At 44.1% G+C, this 20,697-nt stretch overlaps 1 protein-coding gene across 1 annotated transcript; it reads left to right on the top strand.

Annotated features, from left to right (window-relative positions):
- The first annotated feature begins 1,097 nt into the window (after positions 1–1,097).
- On the top strand, positions 1,098–19,051 carry Cdc25c (cell division cycle 25C). The gene is made up of 15 exons (XM_021150461.1): positions 1,098–1,298; positions 1,401–1,498; positions 1,649–1,874; positions 3,018–3,112; positions 3,665–3,710; positions 4,950–4,983; positions 5,253–5,339; positions 7,784–7,882; positions 8,661–8,786; positions 12,553–12,654; positions 14,466–14,528; positions 16,411–16,509; positions 17,030–17,163; positions 18,361–18,472; positions 18,661–19,051. The coding sequence occupies exons 3-15, from the start codon at positions 1,684–1,686 to the stop codon at positions 18,811–18,813; spliced, it is 1,341 nt and encodes a 446-aa protein (XP_021006120.1). The 5' UTR covers positions 1,098–1,298; positions 1,401–1,498; positions 1,649–1,683; the 3' UTR covers positions 18,814–19,051.
- Positions 19,052–20,697: the final 1,646 nt, after the last annotated feature.

Raw genomic sequence — 20,697 nt, 5'->3', positions numbered from 1 at the left:
CAGTAACTCCGTTCTAAGGCATCGCCTCTGGCCTTCCAACTGGCACAAATGCTCATACACATATACACATAATTAAAAATAAATCTTTTTTTTTGTTTGTTTGTTTTTGCTTTTTTGAGACAGGGTTTCTCTGTGTAGCCCTGGCTGTCCTGGAACTCACTCTGTAGACCAGGCTGGCGTCGAGCTCAGAAATCCGCCTGCCTCTGCCTCCCAAGTGGTGGGATTAAAGGCGTGTGCCACCACGCCTGGCTAAAAAAAAAAAAAAAAAAAAAAAAAAAAAAAAAAAAAAATCTTAAAAAATAATTTCTTGGACTGGGAACTAACAGCTAAACGACAGTCCTTGTGTAGTGTGCTCTGGATTCCATTCCTATCATCACCACCGCCGCCGCCGTCGCCGCCGCCGTCGCCGCCGCTACCATTGCCGCCGCCGCCACCACCATCACTATACCCGCCTCCTTCAAGTAGGATCTCACTCTAGCCCACGGCTAGATCTGGAACTCACTCTGTAGTGCAGGCTGTCCTCAAATTCACCGCGACCCTTTTATCTCCGTCTTCCAAGTGCTGGGATTATAGGCATGAAACCCTCCTGCCATAAAGAATACGTCAAAAGGTTCCGTTCCTCTATTCTCCCTGAAAAGGAATTTCTATCTAGAAAACCTCTTGGAATGACAGCTCATCATCAACATGGTCATGCTCCAACCACTGCCACACCGGCGGCAAGTGGTCCATTTCCAGCCGAAAGGTAACAAAACTCAAGAGGAACAACGCGAGAAAGAAGCAAGGAGAAGCGAAAACTTCATCCAAAAGCAGTTCTTGAAGATAGTCAACGTTAACGGGGCTCAATTTAAATCGCCCGGGGTTCTTAGGGCGGAGAGAATTGAGTACAAGGAAGGATGTGGCGATTGGCCAGAGGGAGAGCCAATGTGTACCAGGCTCTCTGTATGGCGGAGCTGCCCAGAGGACTAGGTATGAATGTAGCGATTGGTCAGGGGGCGGGGTCGTGTTCTCGTGCGATGATTGGCTGACGCTGCTAGCAGGAGAGCGGTGATAGGTTGTTGAGAGAGTGGAAGGTTTGAAAGGTCAGACCTCTGGCTGTTGGCTTTGCCTTCAGGCCATCTCCGGAGAGAAGCAGCAAAGCTGAACCTCGGGCCACGTAGATGCAATTTTAACCCGAAGAATCGCTTCTGTTCCTCAGATCCCTTGTCATTCTGTGGAGTCTTCGCTTCCGTCCAGTCCTGCAGGATTTTTTTTTTTTTTTTTTAAATCTCACAAAATTCAAGTCGGCCTTTAAACTTAAGGTAAGCCGGGAGCTGTGTCCATCCGGGAATCTCGGATACCCGATTGTCCCTGCAGGGTTCGTTCGGGACCCGAGATCCGTATAGCCTCATCTTGTTTGTTAGATCGGTTTCTTCTGGTCAAGAGTGTGAAACTGCGTGGTCGGGATCAAGCCAGTCTTCTCTTCGTTCCACCTTTGAAGTCCTGAGCTTGCCTGACGTCTGTAAGTTTTCGCCCTGAGCAACTGCAATGTAACATTCCAAGAGGTTAAACCCTTCATCCTACCGGGATGCTCCTCCACCCGGGCTCAACCGGGCACTGGAAAGGGTGGAGAGACTGGAGTTGTTGAATATCTGGAGTGTTCTTCTCCTAGATAGCCCCACCTCCCTCGGTGAAGACTCTGAAGTCATGTCTACTGGACCTATCCCACCTGCAAGTGAAGAGGGAAGTTCTGTTTCAGCACCCAGTTTTAGGTCCAAACAAAGGAAGATATTACACCTACTTTTGGAGAGAAACACTTCTTTTACCACCCGTTCAGATTTCTCTGAATCTCCGAAAGACAAACTCCATGACTCGGCAAACCTAAGCATTCTGTCGGGGTAAATTTATTTTTAAACAACATTTATTGTTAATTTGGGGGATGGGGGTGGTTGTGAGCTACCTGAAGTGGGAGCTGGGTGGTAGTAACCCAAGTGCAGTCTTCTAGAAGAATAGCAAGTTCTTAATCACTGAGCCATCTCTCCCGTCTGTAAATTAATTTTTATTTTTACGCCTTATCTTTGATTTTTATGAACAAGTTTGTTTGCTGAGTTATCCTGTTTCAAGGTCCAGAGTTTGAGTCTCAACTATGATCTTGAACTATATGACTCTTAAGTCTTGGGCTTCCTTTCTATGTAAAAAAACAACCAAAGAACCTTTTTCTAAATAGGACTTGGTGGGTATGTTTGTAATCTCACCATTCTGTAGGCTGAGAGAAGGATGATCAACAGGTTCAAGGCCAGCCTGGGCTCCTAGTAAATTCCAGGACAACTAGTGGGCTGTAGTGTGAGACCCTATTGCAAACAGACAAATAACAAGAAGAAAAAAAATAATTTTCTTTCTTACCAGGAGTAATCTTTTCCTGTAATGTCGGAATCAATGTACTGTCTAGAAAGCATTCTAAAAACTCTATTAGTGTGTTATATGAGTTGTCACTTTGTGTTTGTGTTAGTGATATACTTTAAATTCTGGTCATGCTGTCTTTATGCCTCATTAGCAAACAAGTATTGAGAAGGAGTAGAAATTCCAGGGAGAAGTTGAGTTTATGTGTTCAGGGTGAACAGGATAGACAATTGAGGGCTAAGATCCTATTCACTGGGCAAGTGAGACGTAAAGGCACCTGTCACGAAACCTGATGGCCTGAGTTAGGTCCCCTGTCTATTGCAAGCCGTCTTCTGACTCACATACCAATATGTGTACACACAGTATATAAAATGTAGTAAAAATTCTTAAAAGTCATCTCTTTAGATTCTCATTAAATAGATCCTATTTCAGTATGTTGGTGAAAAGAAAACGAGGCTCACATTATTGAAATAGGAAAAATTGGGGGGGGTTCTTCTCAACCCAGTCTGAGCTGATTGGTTTGGATACTGTTTAGTTTTTTGTGATAGTAATTGAGAGAGACCCAAATACAGGACTGAACTCTACCTTTTAAGAGTAATACACCCTAATGGGAATCTTGATATATTTTTATGTCTCAACAGAGGAACCCCAAAATGTTGCCTTGACCTTTCGAATCTTAGCAATGGAGAGATGTCTGCCTCTCAGCTTACTACTTCTGCTGACCTTGAGGACAATGGTAGGGGTATAGTCTTTAAAAGGAAGCCTAGCTTTTAACCTAAACATTTATATTTATTAATGTGTTATGTGTATAAATGTGCATTCATGTGTGTGTATGTGCCCTGCACGTGTGCCTGGTGCCCTCAGAAGCCAGAAGAACTAGATCCTCTGGGACTGGGACCATAAACTGCTGTGAGCTACCATGGCATGCTGGGTATTGAAGAGCAGCTACCATGTGGATGCTGGGGTTTTTGGAAGGGCAACTAGTGCACCTAACTGCCAAGCCATCTCTTGGTCTGGAGAGATGGCTCCATCTTTAAGGCTAAGACTTACAACTTAAGGAGAACTAACTTTTCAGAGAGACGATATGGTAATAGGATAGAAATAGAAGATGAGCCGGGCGTGGTGGCACACGCCTTTAATCCCAGCACTCGGGGGCAGAGGCAGACAGATTTCTGAGTTCGAGGCCAGCCTAGTCTACAAAATTAAACCCAGGACTTTGTGCATGCTGGGCAAACTACTACCAAGTAAGCTATATCTCCAGCCTATGATTCTTCATATCTGATTGCAGGTTCCTTGGATTCATCTGGACCTCTGGATGGACAGTTAACTGGCAAGTAAGTTTTGCTGTTAAATGGTCTGTATGCTGTAGCCTTTCTGTATGAATCACAGGGATGTTATCCTATGTAGACTCTGTACACTCTAAAGTATTTTACTTTGGACATTAGTGGGTTTCAGAGATTCTGACTTGAAAGCTTTTAAGTTTTTCAGTTCTAAATAGTGTTGTGAAATCCAGGCTATTTTCACTCAGCATACATGGAAATACCTTGTTTTTACATGAAGAGAAATGGTGCCCTGCACTCACGGTAGGGCTTCTCTTTGCACGTGAGAAGTCCTGTATTTTTGTGGCTAAGGATGCAGGGTGGGAAATGAGACTGTCTGGGTTCTGGTGACTACTTCACTAGCTGGGACCCACAGCTTCTTAATTCATTGGATTGTATTTTCTTTATTCCTATGAGGTAACAAAAGTGCTTATTAAGAACAGCTATTGCAAAGATTAGATAAAATGAGAGGCTGGGCTATATGAGACATTGTCTCAAACAAAACAAAACACCACCCAAACCAAAAATAAAAACATACTCCAAACAGACCCAGGTAATATGGTTTACATTTGTAATCTCAGGACTCAGGTGGGAGAGGCATGAGGCCAGCCTTAGCTACATAAAAAGCCTGAGGCCAGCCTGGGCTGTGTGAGACCCTATCTTAATACCACCTCCCACCTCTATCCCCACCCTACCCCCAAAAAAAGAAGAAAAACAAAACATGTATCTAGCTCATAGGAAACATTTTGTTTGTTGTTACAACCACTGTGGAGTCTCTCCTGGAGATTCTAAAATAGTTAGCCAGGGGGTATACATAGAGTAAAAACTGATTTGAATGCAACTCTTTCAAACCTTAAATAGCCTATTTTGTACAGACTAGATAGAAATTTGAGAGGGAAGAAGAAATTAAAAAGAAAAAAAAAAAAGTAAGCCAGGAGTGGGAGGTGCCCTTTGGTGGTAGAATGTTTACCTGGCTTGTACAAGGCCCTAGGTTCCATCCCTAGCACTAAAATTTGAACAAAAGACAAACTCCCACTTGGCGCATATTTATCTTATATAGTTATGCTAGTGAATTGAGGGCCTTCCCCCCAGGACACCACTAAGTCTTGGATACCCTGAATATTGTTAGAAGACACATAGAATCGCAAAGACTGGGGCCCCTTGAACAGAAGAAACCCGGGTGCCCCAACCACTGAAGAACCAAACTGAATATGGGGATTAGCTGATTAGTGCTTGTCTTTGTTTAATCTTCAGGGATTTTCACCAGGACCTTATGAAAGGTATCCCAGTAAGTGGATCTCCATCCCCTTCCCTCCCTCCCTCCCTCCCTCCCTCCCTCTCTTCTTTTCTCTTTGTCTTTCTGTTAAGAGAGTGCCTCACTGTGTTTAGCTACCTGGGCTGGTGCAGGTACTGAACACTGAGACTGAAGCCATGTGCCACCAAGCCTAGATTTTCCTTCCTGACTTTGGTTTGTCTCTCAGGTGGGCGGCAGAGGGTTGCACACAGCCTCGTGGCTGTGGCTGTTGGATGCTTTCTGTAGACACATCTGTCTTTTAGGTACAGCTTCTTTGTAGTACTCCAAATGCTATGGATCACGGCCACAGGAAGATTGCAAAGCGTAGCACATCTGCACGTAAAGAAAATGTGAGTGTTACTTCCTAAACTGGGAACTGTCAGCTCTGTTCAGTTTGTTGGTTTAGATCTCAAGTTGCTGCTGCTATCCTGAAAATAACTATTTGGAGGGCATCACAAACTGTGTGTGAGTGTAAGTTCCTGTAATGGGCTGCTGGAAGTCAGTTTTTGCCTATTCACATGGGTCCAGGGCTGGAATTCAGGACTTTAGGCTTCTTTCCCCGCAAGCACTGTTTACCACTGAACACTAGCCCTAAATAATTTTACTTTGTAAGAACATACATAACATAATTTGTTCATAAATTCTTTGTGGTTTTTTTTTTTTTTTTGCACTTTTATTGCTAAGGATTGGATGTAGTCATCGTTCAAACAGCCCTTTCATGTCATTGAGCTATACCCCTGCCTTGTCTTGGATTCCTGAGGATGGAGCAGTATACAGCCCTAGTGCATGCCAGGCAAGCAGCAGCCTACAGCTCACTTTTTGTGTGCTGTTTTTAAGATAGAGTCCATGGGGCTGGAGAGATGGCTCAGTGGTTAAGAGCACTGAGTGCTCTTCTAGAAGACCTGGGTTCAATTCCCAGCACCCACATGGGAACTCAAAACTGTCTATAATTCACATCCTCACATAGACATACTTGTGGGCAAAACACCAATTTACATTAAGTAACAATAAATAAATTAAAGAAAAAAATACAGGGTCCAGTTATGCAGGCTTCCCAAGTAGCTAGGATTACAGACCTTCATCAGTAGGCTAAACTAAACTTTGGTCTTTCATTCTTTCGGTATTAGGGATTGCATGAAAGGCCTCAGGTGTCCTGAGCAAACACTCTGTCATTGGACAATTACATTCAGTGTCTGGCCTCCTTTGGCCTTTTTTTGTCTTTGAGAAAGAATTTCATTAAGTTATGACCTTGAACTTGAGGTCCTGTGTCAGTCACTTAGGTGGGATTAGCTGTGCACTACCAGCAGGCTCATATTAATTTTTTCTGATTTCTCCTTAGATAAACTCTCTTGAGGACACTATGGTCCTTTTTGTTTGTTTGTTTGTTTGTTTGTTTTTTGGTTTTTCGAGACAGGGTTTCTCTGTATAGTCCTGGCTGTCCTGGAACTCACTTTGTAGACCAGGCTGGCCTCGAACTCAGAAATCTGCCTGCCTCTGCCTCCCGAGTGCTGGGATTAAAGGCGTGCGCCACTACGCCCGGCTGGTCCTTTTTATATAAGCCTTACTGACCACTTACTACGATGATTCTTTAATCCGTCCACCTACAGTGCTTTTCTAGCCATCTTCTGTGTCTTCCATCCCTTCAGCTGGATCGGTATACATGCTAAAGTGGCTATTCTATTCTCCTTTCTTTCGGATTCATTTGTTTTTATTTTATGGGTGTGAGTGTTTTGCCAGTGTGTGTGTCTGTGCACCACATTAGTGCAGTGCCCACAGAGCTGGAAGGGGTGGTTGGATTTTCTGCAACTAGAGTTGCAGGTGGTTCTTGGCCACCATGTGGGTGCTGAGAATTGAACCTGAGTCCTCTCTAAGTGCTCTTAACCGCTGAGCCCTATCTCTAGTCTCCACTATGCTTTTATTCTTTCCTTATACTAGAGAAGATATGCCTGGTTTTAGGTGTTTATAATCATCTTTTAAAAATTACTACTACCACTGCCCCTTAATTTTTTTTCTGTATTTATTTATTATGTGTATATCTGTGTCTGTGTCTGTGTATCTGTGTGGGTGTATCTGTGTGTGTGTTTGTGTGCTCATGTGCCCGTAGAGGTCGAAGGACAACCTTTAGAAGTCAGTTTGTTCCTTCTGTTTCTTAGGCCGCCTCAGTTCCAGGGATCGAACACAAATTGTCAGGCTTTGTGCTGAGTGCCTTTGTTAGCTGAGTCATCTTTCTATTCCTGTTATTGCCTTTTTAATCTCCTCTTGTAAATCGCTCTTTAAAATCTCACAGTCCAGGACTACAGAGGTGGTTCAGTGGTTAAAAGCACTTACTGCTTTTCCAGAGGACTTTAGTTGAGTTGCCAACACCCACATGGCAGCTCCACACCCATCTCATCTGTAAGTCCAGTTCCAGGGCATCGAGTGCCTTCTGGCCTCTGCAGGCACCAGGGGCACATGTAGTACACATATCTATGCAAACAAAACACTCATATACATAAAGTAAATACACTTTAAAAATAATAAATATCTACAAATAAAATTGCAGATCCCTTCCCAAGCAAGCTTTCTTTCATCCCCTGTCCTTTTGCTTATGATGATAAAATATGTATCCTCCAAAGCAAATCTGTGTGTCAGACATCAAATCCACAGCATTATTTGTATCTTCAGATATGATTTAGTGATTACGTTTATGTGTTTCATGAGAGTTATTCATAGTTTGATCAGATGTGATATTTTTGGCAGGCAGCATTACTGCTTTTCTCCCTCCAGCTGATTGATGCAGGTCTTTCTTGTGCAGATAAACACCAGCTTAAAGGCATTGGAATGGGAGGCACCTAGGACCCCAAGGTTTCGAAAAATGCCTGGAGGTCCTCTGGCTTCTCCTCTGTGTGAGCTGGTGAGTTACTGACTACGATCAAGTGGTGGCTGAAGTATCTTGGGCGACAGGACAACAGCCATGGACTCCTGGCCGTTGACTTTCACTAAGCCACTGCTGTAGCTGAGAAGAGGGTGGGAATAGTAACGGCCAACATGAGGAGCTATGTGCCTTCGGATAGTTTGGGTTGTTTAAACTGCGGGCTGAGAATTCTTCTTAGCCTTTGTTTTCCTCTTCTTTTCTCTTCCTTTCCTTTTGGGGATTTGAGACAAGGTTTCAGGCTCTTAGAGTCCACGCTATCCTCAAGCCCACAACAATCCTGCTGTCCCAATGTAGGTGCTAGGTCAACAACGATGTGCCACAGGGCACAGTGTCCATTTCTTTTCTAGTTTTTGAAATGAAGTTTTACTGTGCTGCTCAGGGCAGCCTTGAACTCCTTCACTCAGGCTCTCTTTCTCCTCCTCTTCCTCCTCCTCCTCCTCTGTCTCCTGAGTCCTGTAGGTTTCTGCCACTACATGCAGCTTCTTTTAAGGGTTGTACAGTTTAACTCTTACATTTATATTGTTGCTAACATGATGTGTATGTTCCAAATAAGGTAAGGATTTCTCGTTTTTTTTTTTTCTATTAATTTAAATTTTAATTTGTTTTTTCTTTTGTGGAGTTAGCATTTGAGTAGGCAGCTAAGGCTTGCCTCAGACTCTGGATTCTTTTGTTTCAGCCCCTTGATCTGTGGGATCATAGACATATGTTTTCATACTCGGCCCTAAATAGGTTTTAATCTTGTCAGTATACTTGACAGGAAATGAAGCACCTGGGCAGTCCCATTACTACAGTTCCTAAGCTGAGTCAAAATGTAAAGCTAGAAGACCAAGAAGGGATTTCAGAAGACCCAATGGAGTGTTCCCTGGGAGACCAGGACGCCAAGGTTCAGTGTCATGTTACTTTTCACTTTCCACCTTTGTTTTGCAGTTTACTTACTCCATCTGTCTATGGTGTCTACGTTTGTTTCTGTGTGTGCATGCACATGCATGGCATATATGTGGTGGCCAGAGGACAGTTCGTGAAAGTTAGTTCTCTCCTACCTTGTGGGTCCAAGCATCGAACTCTGTCATCAGGCCTCACAAACTGAATCATCTCAGTGGCTTTTGGATGTTTGTCATTGTTTTTGTTTTCTATTTTCTTAAAAAAAAACAGGGTCTCATTAAGTAGTCCAGGCTGTTGACATTGCTGTTTAGCCCAGAGTGGCTTTGAACTGGCAACCTTCCTATCTTAACCTCCTGAATACTAGGACTATAGGTGTGGCATCCTGTGCTACCGTACCAACTTTTCTTTTTCACTTTGTTTGTTTGTTTAAGATCAGGTCTCACTCCGAGGCCCAGGCTGACCTGGAACTTACTTGTAGCCAAAGCAGCTCTGGAGTTCACTGTAGTAGCCTAAGCTGACTTGAAACTCTTTGAAATCCTCTTCCCTCAGCCTTCCAAGTGCTAGGATTACAGCCATGGGCGTCTACATTTGATCTTAAGTAAACAATATTGTTTGCCTATTGTACTAGGGCTGTGACAAAACAAAACAAAAGACAGAGTCTCAGTGGTGATGCATATCTGTAATTCCATTACTTTGTAGGTAGAGGCAGAGGGTTGTGAGTTAAAGGCCAACCTTGAGTACATAATGAGACCTGGTCTCAACAAGGACAATAAGACTGGAGAGATGGCTCTGCAGTAAAGAGCCCTGGATGCTCTTTCAGAGGGCCATGGTTTGAGTCCAAACAAAAAAAAATTTTTCTTAAAAAAAAAGAAAGGAAGAAAGAAAGAAAAGAAATTCTTTAGACTCTAAGAGATACCCGACAGACAGTGTCTCATCACCATGAAGAGCATTCTATTACTGAATGAAAAGTTTTGGTCAGTAATTTTAGACACTATCAAAGCAATGGCTGGAATAACCTAGCAGGTCTTCCAAGGCACTTCCCTCGTCACAGGGAGATAGCCTGAAGCTGTGTGTGCCTTGTAGGTGTGTGTGGACAGCAGAGATAGTCTCTGAGGTGTTTGGCACTTCTGATGGCTTTAAATGCATTTGTTTAAATGGAGTGAGTTGTGAAGGGCACCGGGCTGACTGATGGAGATGTGAGAGGAGCATAAAAGGCAGGGTGGGGGATGGGAGCACCACACTAGCCGCACAACGCACACCTTGTGGCAACTTTAAAGAGTTAGAAATAAGTGATTTGCCAGCCTTGGCGGTTCCTGGATATAATTCTAGCACTTGGTCTCTACTAAGGTTTCCTCAAGCTTGAAGTTAGCCACGGTAACAGAGGAATGCCCTGTGTCAACACAAGGCAGATGCGGTGTCATGGAGTTGGGCACTTGGGCTCCAGTTCTTGGCCACACTACTGCAAACTTAATTTTTCCCTTTTAAATTAGAAAGCTGCCCAGCCCATAAAGGACATGTTACTTAAGCATGGGGACCCCAATTCGGGTCCTCGGAACCCACATAAATGCTGGGTGGGTCTACCTTAATCTCAGCCCTAGAAAGGTGAAGCCAGCAGGTGGAGATAGACAGCCTTGCCAGCACATTCAGGTGACAGACTCTGCCTTAGTGAACAAGGATCCTGGTATCCACCCAGCCCTCCACACATGTTTGCAGGCATCTACACACATGCACATGGTTACATGAACACACATGCAAAAAATAGATAAAATGGAGAACATGATAAACCTTTCATAGAATTGCTGTTCATATGATAAAGTATTAAAAGCAGTTTGTATAACTCCAGCATTCGGGAAGCTGAGTCAAGAGAGTCCAAGTTCAAGGCCAGCCTCCTCCTCCTCTCTCTCTCTCTCTCTCTCTCTCTCTCTCTCTCTGTGTGTGTGTGTGTGTGTGTGTGTGGTATCTATGCAAACACAGGGAAGCAGTGTTTGATGAAGGACATTAATTTTTATTATATATCTTGAAGGTTTACATTTTTTGTTTGTGAAAATATACCTCAATAAAATAGAAATGTTTTTTTCGGGGAGTGATGGCACATGCCTTTACTATCAGCATTTGGGAAGTAGAGGCAGAAGGAGCCGGAGTCTAGTCTGGTCTACATAGTGAGTTCCAGCCCAGCCAGGGAGGGATACATGGTGAAACCTTCTCTTCTCCCCACAGCCCCCTAAAAAAAGAAACAAGAAAAAGAAAAACTTAGAAAGCAACTTATAATGTTCTACATACTTTATTATTCTTTAAAGGTCTATCTTATTTTTATTTATATGTTTATGTAAATATCTGTGTGGGCCAGAAGATTGTATCAGATGTGATTGTTAGGAGCCGACCCAACTCTGGTCTTCTGAAAGAGCAGCAAGTGTTTTCCAACCACGGAGCCATCTTTCCAACCCTAGTTTATTGTATCAATAATAACTGATGTAAGTAGTAACAACATTCAATAAGCATGATACTAACCAGTATTGCTATATTACTACAGCTAAGGACAGCCATAATTGAGAGAAGATTCCTTGGGCTAAAAAGATAGTTCAGTTTGGGCCTGGAGCTAAGGCTCTGTGGTTAAGAGCACTAGCTGTTCTTCCAGGGGACACAGGTTCCAGAGGATACAGGTTTGGTTCCTAGCACCTACACTGGCGGTTCACAATTACCTGTAACTCCAGTTTTAAGGATCTGATTGCCACTTCTGCTTCTGGCCTCCGAGAGCAGCAGGCACAAACATAGTGCACATACTTACATTCAGGCAAAACATACATAAAATAAAAATGAAATAAATCTTTTTTTATTTTTAAGATAGCTTAACTGGTAAAGTACTTACTGTGTGCATGGGAGCCCACCTCCAGCCTCAGCACCAGATGTGGTAACACTTACAATCCCAGTGCTAAGGAGGCAACCACGGGAGGCTGGCCAGTCTTGTCTACTCAGCGGGGCCCAGACTTCATTTTGAGACCCTGTTGCAAATAACCAGGTTGATGACTCCTGAGAAATGACACCAGGGTTGACCTCTGACCCACAGCAGCACTCACACATACAAAGAGACTATATGTGTATAGGAGGTCCTGAGTTCAATCCCTGGCATGGGCTTGGGAGGGAGAGAAAAGTACATATCTTTGGAGTGTCAAGTGTTGTTGTTGTTTTTAAGGCAGAGTCTTATTATGTAGCCCTGACTGGCCTTAGTGTTCTAATTCTAAGTGCTGGAATTGCAAGTGTGTACCAGCATGCCAAGTCTGTGACGTGTCTTGAAACTGTTTTCAGTGTTGGAGTTGAACTCAGGATCTAGTGAATGTTAGGTAACTGCTGAGCCCATGAGCTCTACCTCAGTCTATATACTGTTCAGATATGACAGTTTTACACTTAAGTTTTAGGAACTGCCTATTGCAGTATATCATTTTACATTCCCACCAGCAATGCACAGAAGTCCCAGTTTCTCCACAGCTTAAAAAAAATTATATTTACTTAAAACTTCTCTAGACGTTTGTCTTATTTATATGTGTATGTATTTAATTTTGCGTGTGTGGGGGGGGGCATGTGACATGTATGTGGAGCTCAGAGAACAGTTTTAGGAAACGGTTTTCCCTTCCACATTTATATAGGTTCTGGGAATTGAACTCAGGTCGCCAGGACCCAGCTAGTACCTTATTTACTGAGTCATCTTGCCAGTCCAGGTCTTTACATCTTTAACATGAGAACTGGAAGTAGTGGGAGTTTTGTCTTTTCAGGGCTTAAGTCTAAAGAAGATGGTCCCACTCTGTGACATGAACGCCGTTCAGATGGAGGAGGAAGAATCTGGCTCAGAGCTTCTGATTGGTGATTTCTCAAAGGTGCATTTGCTCCTTCTTCCTTTCCTTCCCCACCCCCCCGTGTGTGTGTGTGTGTGTGTGTGTGTGTGTGTGTGTGTGTGTGTGTGTTGGTTAATACAAAAAAAAATGGTAGAAAATGATAACATTTATCCCAAACCTTATCAACCAGAAAAATTATTTTTTATATTTATTTCTAGACTTTTCTACACAAATACAAACAAGTGAGTTTTGTATCCTTCACACACACACACACACACACTACAGCAACAATAACAAATCCTCTTACCCCACTGTGGGTCTGTTGGGGTTTTGTGTTTCTCTGTTGCTTTGTATCGTCTCGTTAGGATGAGATACAGTGCTAGAGTTTGCTAGAGTGCGTTTTTTTAGAGTAAGTTATGTGTGCATGAGGGTGTGTGTGTTCATATCATAATACAGTAGCAACACTTGAGGGAGTCGGCTTCCTCCACTCACTGTGGGTCCTGGGCATTGAACTCAGGTTTTCAGGCTTGCTGGCACATGCCTCTGCCCCGGGGCCCTATCTCTGGTCCCATGGTTCTGTTTTTTACAGATAGTATTTCGTAGTTCAGAATCCTCCTGACCACTACCAGGATTATGGATGTATTTTGATGTGCTTGCACATTTTATCTTCTGGTTTGGGGTGTACGGGGTGCTGTGTGTGCTTTAGTGTGTATATACCTGTGAAAGCCATAGGTCAGCCTTGGACAGTGTTCCTCAGGAGCTGTCACCTTGTGTTTTGAGACATGGGCTCACTGGCACCTAGGACTTGCAGATAAACAAGTCTGGCTGGCCAGCAAGCCCCAAGGATCCTTGTGCCCATGCTGCTCAGCTCTGGGATTACAAATGCATGCCATCCTACACGGTTTATTGTCGATGCTAGGGACCAAACGTAGCTCCTCATAATTGCATGATTTCACCAACTGAGCAGTTTACCCGGCCCCATGTTATCATTAACACCAATAGTAAAAAGTCTTGTTTATTTTTATTTTTTAAGCCTTTTTCTTTTTAAAAAATATTTATATACATATATACACACATATACACATATTTGAGTGATCTGTCATTTTGCATACCGGAAGAGGGAATCAGATCCCATTTAGATGGTTATGAGCCATTTCTCCAGCCCTATTTTATATTTGTAGGTGTTTTCCCTGAATATATGTATGGGCAAGTGAGCCATAATGTAGTTGCTGGAAAATGCACATTGGTCCTTCGGAAAAGCAGCAAGTGCTCTTAACCACTGTGCAAGGTCTCTAGCCCCCCATTTTATCATTAAAGAAATAAGAAAAGATTTAGCCTTGCCTTTAATACAAACACTCAGGAGGCAGAGGCAGGCAGATCTCTGTGAATTCAAGGTCAGGCTGGTCTACAGAGTGAGTTCCAGGACAGCCAAAGTTTCATAGTTTTTTTTTTTTTTACTTTCAAAAACCAACAACAATATTTTTATTTTATGTGTATGGATGTTTTGCTTGCATGTATGTCTGTACACATCTGTGCAGTGTCGTCAGAGGTCACAAGAGGGTGTCAAATCTACTGGCACTAGAGCTAGAGACAGTTTTGACCCACCATCTGTGAGAACCCAGGTCCTCTGGAAGAACAACTAAGTATTCTTAACCACTGAGCTATCTCTGCGGACCCTTATTTCATCATTTTCAATAGCTGTTTATTAGTTAGTTAACTTTTTGGCTGCTCATAAATTCTCTATCAATCCCTTCTTGTGGGATAGTCACTTGGAAAGGACCATATGGGAGGGTTTGTTGGGATGCTTTGGCGGGGGAATTCCTGCTGTTATTTCAGTTCTCGGGTCTTTCCAGGTGTGTGTGCTGCCAACAGTGCCAGGGAAACACCCAGATCTGAAGTATATCAGCCCAGACACAGTAAGTACAAGCTGGAGATGGCCACTGGTTAGATCATATCATCAGCTGCTGGCCTGTGCTCCCAACACCCACTTCAGTCTGTATGTCTTTCACTCTGTCCCTCTGTCCACTCTCATGGGCTCTTACTGGGCTGAAGCTGTATTGAAGGGTTCCTTTGTATCTTTTCTTTTCTTTTTTTTTCTTTCTTTCTTTTTTTTTTTTGAGACAATGTTTCTCTGTGTAGCCCTGACTGTCCTGGAACTCACTCTGTAGACCAAGCTGGTCTTGATCTCAGAGATCCGTCTGCCTCTGCCTCCCAAATACTGAGCTTAAAGGTGTGTGCCACCACTGCCCCGCTCCAATTTCTGTCTTTTTAAAATTTTTACTTAAGGGGCTGAAGAGATGGATAAGCAGTTAAAAGCACCGGATGCTCTTCCAGAGGTCCTGAGTTCAGTTCCCAGCAACCCCATGGTGGTTCATAACCATCTGTAATGGGATCTGATGTCTTCCTCTGACATGCAGGTGTACATGCAGATAGAGCACTCATATACATAAAATAAATAAGCCTTTAAAAAAATTTTTTTAGTTAAACAAATGATGTATTATTATGAAGTAGAGAAAGGAAGGAAAACATAAAAAGAAGAAAAAAAAATCACTCAGTTGGGGTCTTAAAGCAGCCATGATTCCTGACTTACATGTTAATAATTCTCTCTCTCTCTAACACACACACACACACAAACACACACACACACACACACACACACACACACACACACACACACGAAAGATGACTCTCTTGAGACAGAGTGTCTGATTCTCCTTTATCTTGACTGATTGTAAATCACTATGTATTTGAGATGAGATGACTAATGACCTCAGATTTCTGAGCCTTTTGCCTGGACTTCCTGAGTGCTGGGATTACAAGCAGGTCCCACCACACCTGGTATAAGGAGTGCTGGCAGTGTTGCAGGGTAGAGGGAACAGGCTGAGTGTATGCACTGTACCACCTAAGGTACTCCAGTCTCCTACCTTCCTCTTTCAGACAGGATCTGGCCTGGAACTTACAGTATAGACCAGACTGGCCATGATTATAGAGATCCACCTACCCAGTTTATAAATAATAGAGTAATGGTGAACTTGGAGTGTTGCAGTTAATTTGGTGAGATCATTGTAAGAAGCCAAAGTGAGGCCAGCGCCAGGGCTGCATAGTAAGACCAAGTGTCAAGAAAAAAAAAAGGTCAGGTGGTAGTGGCGGCACATACCTCTAATTCCAGATCTTGGGAGACAGAGGATGGCAGATTCTGTGAGTTTGAGGCCAGCATGGTCTATGGAACAGAACCAGACAACCAGAGCAACACATAGAAATCCTGTCTCAAAAAACAAAGCAGACAGACAAAATCTATGTTATTTTAATGGCTGTAATCTGTTATGCCAGCATATACAATTTGTTTAACTAAATCCCCCTGAATGGATGCTTGAGTTGTTTGTAATATTTCAGAGTCCTAGACAATGCTAAGATAATTATCAATTTGTATGCTTTTACTTAAGGTGTAAGAAGAAATCGGGGCTAGTGGTACATGCTTATAATCCCAGCAGTTAGGAGTTGGGGCCAGGAGGACCATGAGTTCAGAGCTATCCTCTGGTACATAGTGAGTTTGAGGTCAGCCTGGGCTACTTAAGACTTTATCTCACAAAACAAAGATTTCAAGTATAATTCCATGTATATCTTCATCTCACACTCGTATGTGGGATTAGGCTTCATCCACATGCCATGTTGCAAATACAGGCTACACTTGGAGGTTCTGCATATAGTACAATAATGGGAATATGCAGAAAGGAGCTGTGTGGCTCCTCTCTCTCAGAACAACAGTGATCAGGATATTTACTCATTCTTTGTGTGCAGGTGGCTGCTTTGCTGTCTGGAAAGTTCCAGAGTGTGGTCGAGAGGTATTATATCATTGATTGCCGCTATCCGTATGAGTACCTGGGAGGCCACATCCTGGTGAGATTATATCGTGAGCAATGGGAAAGGAGAGGCTTCAGATTCGCTTTTACTGAGAAGAGTGTGGGCAAAGGGTCCTGTGAGCTCCAGCACTAGGCCAGAGATGATACATTTTTGGATCCCATCAAAGGAAGTCCTTATTCCCACTGTAATCCTGTATACCTCGAGCAATCCCTTTCCCTCCTTGACAGTCTCCCTCCTTCCTGTGGGAGTCTAGGAACCCTAAAAACCATCCGGGAACCAGGAAGCACTTTGCAACCATTTAATGTTCATAGACAGTTCTCATAGTTTATCCCATACTCTGGGTGGCTCAGTTCTGTGAATATTTATTGAGCAGCTACATACCAAAGTCTGTGCCAAGCCCTGGAGTAGATACAGAGGGAGGCTTAGGCTCCCACCCCGGAACTCCTTGTTGCCTGGTTTTTCTGGCCTCAATGTCCCAGAAAAGTATACCAGTCATTCCCGAGTACTGACTGTACACAAGCCCGTGAGGAATACTTGCTAACATTCTTCTCTGCAGGGAGCCTTAAACCTGCACAGTCAGAAGGAACTACATGAGTTCTTTCTGAGGAAGCCTGTTGTTCCTCTGGATATCCAGAAAAGAGTCATCATTGTGTTCCTCTGTGAATTCTCCTCAGAGAGAGGCCCTCGAATGTGAGTGTCTGCATGAGCTGAAGCCGGGGACGGAAACGGATCTTGAGTGAGACTTGGCACACCTGTTTGGACAGAGATGAACCTGAATGAATGCCTGCCACTGCAGTTCCATGAGCGTTAGGGTGATCGAAGGAAGGTGTTCTTACAGTTCAAAAGAATTGGGCATTGGAGATGTAACTCCGCCGGCAGAGTACTTGCCTAGAATATTTAGTCCTTGGGCTTGATCCCCAATATTGCATAAAGCTGGGCATAATTATACACACCTATAATCCCAACACAGAAAAGTAAGGGAGTCGTGGTGTGTCAGGGATACACAAGCAGGAAGATCAGAAATTTAAGGTTCTAAATCAGTCTGAGCTAGAGATCCTGTCCTGTCTCAAAAAAAAAAAAAAAAAAAAAAAATCCACCCAGGCGGGGGGGGGCACNCCTTTAATCCCAGCACTCGGGAGACAGAGGCAGGCGGATTTCTGAGTTTGAGGCCAGCCTGGTCTTCAAAGTGAGTTCCAGGACAGCCAGGGCTACACAGAGAAACCCTGTCTCGAAAAAAACCAAACCAAAACAAAACAAAAAAAAAATCCAGATATGGCGGTCCATGCTGGTCCTAATCCCAGCACTTAGGAGTCAGAGGCAGATAGATAACTGAGTTTGAGACCAGCCTGGTCTATATAGTGAAACCCTGTTTCAAAAACAAAACAAAACAAAACAATCAAAAACCCATGTAAACACACACACACACACAGGGATTTGGGGATGAAGCTTCAATAGAGGAGAGGGAAGAGTGTCACTGGACCTTGGTTGGTAAACATGGTGAGAGGCTGTGTGTATTGGGGTGGGGGTGGCTGTGGATTAAACCTGGGTCTTCTGCCAGGCAGTGGTGGCGCACGCCTTTAATCCCTGCACTTTGGAGGCAGAGGCAGGCAGATTTCTGAGTTCGAGGCCAGCCTGGTCTACAGAGTGAGTTCCAGGACAGCCAGAGCCACACAGAGAAACCCTGTCTCGAAAAACCGAAAACCAAACAAAACAAAACACCCTGGGTCTTCTGGGTACTACATGGTACTCTACCTTGAGCTACGTCCCAGCACTGGAGGTCCTCCGGGGCAGTGACTCATAGTGTGTTCGTCCCTCCCTCCCACTGAAGGACCATAGAGTCCTGGCCTTGCTTCCTCCATCCAACCCATCTCTGTGTTTTCTTTACAGGTGCCGTTCTCTGAGAGAAAAAGACAGGGCTCTGAACCAGTATCCGGCATTATACTACCCTGAGCTATATATCCTCAAAGGGGGCTACAGAGATTTCTTTCCAGAGTACATGGTAAAAGGATGTGGAAGATCTCAGACATGGTGGGAGGGGGGCTCCAGCTCAGCTTTAGCATATAGTCTCCAGGGATGTAAAGCAGTCTAAGAGAAAACGGGTTTCTCAGCCCCAGGGAGCCGTAGTATCTCTTCTCTGTAGTAGGCAGGGCTCAGGAGTCTGAGAAACCTTTGTCCTGTACCTTTCAGGAGCTGTGTGACCCACAGAGCTACTGTCCCATGCTTCACCAGGACCACCAGGCTGAGCTGCTGAGCTGGCGAAGCCAGAGCAAGGCCCAGGAAGGGGAGCGGCAGCTGCAGGGACAGATTGCCCTCCTGGTGAAGGGTGCAAGGCCGCAATAGTGACTATGACAGTGGCAGTGAAGACACTACAGACCCTGGACAGAAGGAGTCATCTTCCGTGTCGCTAATCCCATGATTATATCTGCAAACATGGGCAGAGCCAGGCAGGCTGTAAATGCCTTTCGTCCTAGCACTAAGGAGACAAAGGCAGGAGGATCTTTGAGTTTGAGGCCAGCCTGGTCTACATGTGACCTTGTCTCAAAAACAAAACAAACAAAATAAAACAAAACCCATTAAAACAAAACCTCTAGATATCTTTAAGCCTGTCTTGCTGATGAAGTGCCCCTCCTGAGGCTGGACGTGGTTTCCCTGAGCTGCTGGCTGTTCTAGATGATGAGCATTGTGTTTGAGAGTTCAGAGCTCTATCCCCAGTCTCCCATATCTTGCCACAAGCAGCAGCTCTGCACAGGCTTCTGGTTTTCTGAGAACATGGCTTACTTACCCTCTATGTATTTTCTTCCCTTTCTCAGCCTCTTTACTCAAATGGGAAAGTAAAATCGAAGTGACTTGGAACCCAGTCTCTTCCTGGAGGATCTGCATAAGGAGAATCATCATGAGAGGAGGCTCCTTTAAGGGCTTGCTTGTCACAGGAGCACTGAGTCAGAGCTTGCACACCATAAACAGTTAAGAAATACAGTCAGGCTGGGGAGGTGCCTCATTGGGTGAGTAAGACGGTTGCATGAGGCTCTGAGTTCCAAACCTAGGGAGCTAATAGGACACTGGCCACTCTACTGTGCGTCTGTAATCGTGGTCATCCTCACCATGAGAAGAGAGGTAGGGACAGAAGCCATGGAAGCTCTCAGGCCAGCTAACATGGCATACAGAAGAGACTGAATAAAGTTAGAAGATGAAGGCCAACACCTGACCTTATACACACGCGCACACACACAAACACAGATCTGTGAGACCTCATGTATAACCTGATAATGCCAAAGTTCTTTTCTTTAGTTTTCAAGTTTTAGAGCCTGGACCCTCAGCGTCATATGAATCTGTTTAAAATTTAAAAAAAATAAAAAATGATGGTGCCTGCTTTCAGCAGCATTTACACTAAAGGTGGAACAAAAGCATGACCCCTGCAAGGATGGCCCGCAGATTAGTTAAGGCGTGCAAGTGCGTGCGTGCGTGCGTGCGTGCCTGTGTGTGTGTGTGTGTGTGTGTGTGTGTGTGTGTGTAAGTCATGACTCCTGATTTTAAGCCAGAACTGAGGTTCTGAGTTTTAAACTTTCTGCCAAGTGTAAAGTAAGTGCTTATACTGAGTACTTGGTGAGTCCGACCCAGGAGAGCTGGGGTTCAAGGTCACACTCAGCTCCCTGCCAGTGCAAAGCCAGCCTCAGCTATGTGAAACCCTGTCTTACAAAATAAAATCAAAATCTTCCCTTTGGGAGCTGGAGAGATGGTTCAGCAGTTGGGAGACTGCTCTTCCAGAGGTCCTGAGTTCAATTCCCAGCAACCACATAGTGGCTCACAATCATCTGTAGTGAGATCTGATGCCCTCTTCTGGTGTGTCTGAAGACAGCAACAGTGTACTTACATATAATAAATAAATCTCTAAAAAAAAAAAGAAAACTTCCCTTTTCAGGTAGTTTGATGTACCTTGGGCATCGTAACAACTGCTCTGGCCCTAAGGCTAAGTTTCAACTGTATTCTTGGGCTGGACTTAGTGCTACGTGTTTGTCTCTCTAAATGGTCAAGGCAGGACGATGCTGATTGTTTGGTCTCCAACCTGGAACAAATGTCCTGGGTTTAAGACATAATGGTGATCCGCCTTTAATCCCAGCACTTGGGAGGCAAAGGCAGGCGGATTTCTGAGTTTGAGGCCAGCCTGGTCTACAGAGTGAGTTCCAGGACAGCCAGGGCTACACAGAGAAACCCTGTCTTGAAAAA

This window comes from Mus caroli, chromosome 18, assembly GCF_900094665.2.
Source record: "Mus caroli chromosome 18, CAROLI_EIJ_v1.1, whole genome shotgun sequence".
Taxonomy (NCBI): domain Eukaryota; kingdom Metazoa; phylum Chordata; class Mammalia; order Rodentia; family Muridae; genus Mus; species Mus caroli.
Note: the sequence above shows the minus strand (reverse complement) of the source record. Positions and strands in the feature narration are given on the sequence as shown.

What these genes read in the sequence shown, in the direction of transcription:
- Cdc25c (XM_021150461.1), top strand. Translation starts at nt 1,684, where the DNA reads ATGTCTACTGGACCTATCCCACCTGCAAGTGAAGAGGGAAGTTCTGTT. An exon ending in TGATTGGTGATTTCTCAAAG is followed by an intron (nt 12,655 to 14,465) that starts GTGCATTTGCTC and finishes GGGTCTTTCCAG; the next exon opens with GTGTGTGTGCTGCCAACAGT. An exon ending in AGTATATCAGCCCAGACACA is followed by an intron (nt 14,529 to 16,410) that starts GTAAGTACAAGC and finishes CTTTGTGTGCAG; the next exon opens with GTGGCTGCTTTGCTGTCTGG.